Consider the following 4,501-nt stretch of genomic DNA (forward strand, 5'->3'; position numbering starts at 1 on the left):
TCACACGAAGTTCTAGCAACCCACCCCAGCAGCATTTTTTCACCTCGCATCTGTCCACATGATTTGCAAAGAAGTATGTACTATCAGAGACTAAGAGGTGAAACACAAAGTATGCTATCTGCATTCCTGATGAACTTTTCTTTGAAAATGTGAAGACGTTATTTGCTTCTGTGGATATAAATTATAGAGCACAATGCATTTCAAGAAAGGCATAACAGAATTAAATTTTACATGTCTAATTATTATTATTACTAATATTTTACTTATTTTATGTATTTCTTTCATTACTGTTTAAAATTTTAAGTCAAAAAAGATGTGTGAAGTGTCAGTAACTGAAAGACTTTTAACAAGCACCGTATCAGTTTAAGTTGTGAGCAGCTACAGAAATGCTTTACATTTACAGTTGCTTGCTTTAAATGTCAGTTAACTTATGAAGTTTATAAATTCTAGAGAAATCTGTTTCCCAGCCTCCATTCATACCTCTCAACTGTCCAGATTTTCACAGAATGTCCAGATTTATGCCTCCCATTTTCAGTCTTTTCCTCATAAAATTTGTGGTTCTCTGGCAAATCACTAAGGATTGAATTCAATAAATAATGACATCAATTTGAGTCTCAGACTTCACGTCCTTCAGAAAATGCATACTAATGTAAACCTATTATCCTAGTAACTTTCTCAGTTTAAAAGAGAGAGATTTAAAATCTGTCCCTATTTTTGGTCCTTTGTCCTCCACTAATTTAGCCTTTCCAGATTTTTCTTGCTAAGATGTTGTAAGGTATGCCTCCATTATGAGCTAATATGAAGAACTAATCTATCTATGCTTGCTTATTTGTGTGCGTGTTGTGTTTTTTTTTTGCAAGTTATTCCTGCATAGCAATCATTGAAAGCATGCTTTTGACAACCTGGTACGAGAAGTTACCATGTATATCAAACTTTCCAATACATAAACTTGCTCTGAGTTGTTCACAGAACACTAGGGGATACAGTCAGAACATCGACAAGTTTAAACATCAAAGTTTAAAACATTGGCCACACAAGGTAAAAACACAAAACAAGTGAAGATATGTTGCTGCACTCTTCTTAATAGCACTAAATGGCTGGTGGTGGGTTGCACAAGATCACAGAACAGCAGGATTGTATTTTTCCCTTTCTCCACTGTAGAGCATACTCGGAGTTGGTATATATAAGTAGCAGTGGGTGGGGGTGCATGGGCGGTTGCCCCCCTGCAAAAACAGTTTACTTTCCAAATCTCAAAGGCAAAACATTTTGCCTTCAAAACACTGAACTAAAATTCTGAAAATGAAAACATTATCCAGCCTATATGTCAAACTTTGTAAATAATACATTTGACATTTGATATACAGACTTCCAGTTTCGAAAGTCCATATGTCCTTTCATGTTTTAGCAGGGGGGCATGCACCCCTGCACCCCCACACCCCCTGCATATTATATATACCAACTCCGAGATCACACTACAGTGATGAAAGGAGTAAGTTCCCTGATCCTCACTATACCATGATCACCGTACACAATGCTGACCTCACAATAATGAATCAAACTTTATGTTTGTTATTATGAAGTCAAATTAATCCAGTTTGGCATTGTGAAACCTTGAAAACTGCCTTTCACCTACACTACGTTTGCAATCCAGCCTTTGAAATTTTGATTGTAAGCCTGCAAAAACATTGGTTTTTGTTGTTTCACTTTTTTGTATTTCGAACTTGTGAGGTCAATGTTTTTAGCTTTAATGTTCAAAGCTGTTAATCTTCTGAATTTATTCAGAAAACTGAACATTTCCAGAAAAAGCTTAAATTACAAGTAGTGATGCTTTAATTATTTCTTAATTATTTTCCATCTGCTAAGAAAAGAATATTAACATCTTCTGACGGTACTCAATAGGCTTGAGTAAAACATGTTTAAAACTTCTTTCAACCAGTTTTGGATGACACAATGCATTTCTCATCAACAACAACGTAAGAACATCTTAAAATGATTATGATGATGAGTTTAGTTAACTTACTGTGAGTGTATTTATTTACTGAAATATAGGAATAGATACATGGTTTAACCAGAATGTTATGTTTCCATTTACATTTCTAGTAAGTGGACTGTGCTGCTTGTATTTAACAGTATAGTAAGATTTGAAACTGGTTTGTGCATTTAATTAAATATAGTAGCTCTGAATTGTGGAGGAATGTTCTGATTCTGCAGGTGCCCAGTGGCTAAAGTTGGTGTTTATGTGTATCTTTTAGGTTATGTCAAGCATGAAAAAATATAATCAAACTTGTAGGCTGATGGTGCATCACAGAACTGAAAAGTGTGTAGAACCTGAATTGATAATGGTCAGTAACAATGTGCTAGATGTTGATTTGTCAGGATGCATACTAAGCAAAATATGATATGTGTGAACAGTGATGCACACTTGTCTTTATAATGCTGACTGCAATAAAACAGAGCACCCCATTTTCTCATGGGTCCCTTTGGGCAGCAGGATACACTGATGTTTGCTCTGAAGGCAACAACAGGAAAAGGCAAATTTTCATGCACTGCTTTCCTGAATACTAGAATTGCAGATAAAAATTGTGTTTTTACTGATCATGTTCCGGAGTGGTATGTATCCCATAATAACTGTGAAGAACTGACTTAAAGTAACCTGTGAATAACAGAAGTTTTACTATTATAGAAAGTAAGCTGTAAAACAAAATCACTGGAAAATTTTCACAAGAATGAAATTAAGTGCCTTATCTGGCACAGAAGGACAGATGCACTAAATAATTATGCAAATTACTGATAAGGAATTCTGATATACAGTTATTCTACATAGTCATCTAGTAATGCAGTGCAATCCCGACGTGTATATATGTGATTATCCTATTATCCTTAAGTAATGAAGAACAACATCCGATTTTCTTAAGTTTTGTGTAAATATTTTTAAAAATTAGCCAGCACACAAATGCATGTAAACACACACACACACACACACACACACACACACACACACACACACACACACACACACACACACACACACACACCTGTTTTAACCTCTCACTGCAATTAAATAGATGTGCTGGATAGTTATGACAGGCTTATTTCTGCAATACTGCTTAGGTAGTTTAATTAACTTGCCATATTATGTAGTTAATACTTCTTACATGACTTAAGCAACTCACCTCTATAACTGTTCCCAGGTTTGTAAAATGGTGAATCTCCCTCAACTCGCAGACTAAATTCATTAAAACCCTCTCTTCTGAGGCCCTGTGTTCTTAATATCCGGTGGCAAAATCCATCTGATTTAGCTACTTTCTCTGTAGTTTCATCCAAGAAGGCAGCAACTGTAAGTAAAAAAGTCAGTGTGGTACACTGGAAGAGAGATTGCCGCAGATGTGATCCCATCCCAAATGTTAGATCGACCCTTTGCAGTTTAACATGAATGCAATACTGTATGTATATGAAAAGCAGGTTCTACTTATCAGGAGTCCTGGAAACTGTACTAACATGCCAGTTTTCCTGAATGTATTCAGTTTCCACAGATTCTCAGCCAGTATTTGGCAGGAAGATACAGGCTGCTTTTGCAGCTTGGAATGATCCTTTTTGAGCTACAGTCGTCACTTCTTCCTGAGAAAATATGCTTGGGTTTTGTTCCAGTCCTTTTTACTGTGCAGCCCTGCACTGTTTACTTTACTGAGTTAAATTCACAGGGTCTGTTGAAACAGCAGAGCACGAGAGGACGCTGCTGTCTCCACAACATCCAGCAAAGACCCGAGCTAGATAGGCTGAACTAAGAGACTACAAATTAATCAGGGAAATTCTTGCCAAAGACTATAGTAACTGTTTAGACAGCTGCTGTGAGATTGTACTCACTTGGTTTGATTAAGCTCATGTTACAAAAAAAGAAAAGAAGAAAAAACTGCGGCAGCCTGCTAAAACTCCACCCCATTATCACTAGATCTATCCTTTTCTTTGACATCATATGCCAGCCCTTTCTCACCTCCACCACACAGATAGTAACCTTGCAGTTCCTCGCATTCCTAGCCCTGCCTCCCAGCTGACAGTCATACCAAGCCCGCATATTTTGAACAACTTGTATATAAAGAACAAAAGCATGTGCAGCTAAACTGTGCTAAGAATCTGAAAATCACACAAACTAGACAAAACAATGTGCAAAGCATACTTTTTTAATGTGATGTACAAAGGACTGTTCTGCAGTTTAGTGATGCATCTCAAAACAGAAGATGCCAATCTCTACATTTATTTCCTGTGATTTATTTACATTTATTATTATTATACAGTAAGACACTTTGCAGGATTTCTGGCAAAACATATCATTGCATGATGAATTCTATTATTGTACAATGTTATAAACTGTATTTTTCAGACTGATTTTATTTTGAAACATAAACACATTTGGTTATTTTTTTTCCAGTTTCTTCTATAGCCACGCATCTTCCCTGTTTTTACAATGGATTAGAATTTCTTCACATATTAATATAACTCTTCC

At 36.1% G+C, this 4,501-nt stretch overlaps 1 protein-coding gene across 1 annotated transcript in view; it reads right to left on the reverse strand.

Annotated features, from left to right (window-relative positions):
* The window catches only part of SPON1 (spondin 1), a 1,605,397-nt gene extending 1,601,484 nt beyond the window's left edge, over positions 1 to 3,913 (reverse strand). Inside the window, exon 1 of the mRNA XM_044059306.1 lies at positions 3,174 to 3,913. Within this exon, the coding sequence (XP_043915241.1) occupies positions 3,174 to 3,396 (223 nt within the window). The 5' untranslated portion in view covers positions 3,397 to 3,913. The remainder of the gene's footprint in view (positions 1 to 3,173) is intronic.
* Positions 3,914 to 4,501: the final 588 nt, after the last annotated feature.

The sequence above is a fragment of the Protopterus annectens genome, chromosome 17.part0 (assembly GCF_019279795.1).
Source record: "Protopterus annectens isolate FY-2018-M chromosome 17.part0, PAN1.0, whole genome shotgun sequence".
Taxonomy (NCBI): Eukaryota; Metazoa; Chordata; order Ceratodontiformes; family Protopteridae; genus Protopterus; species Protopterus annectens.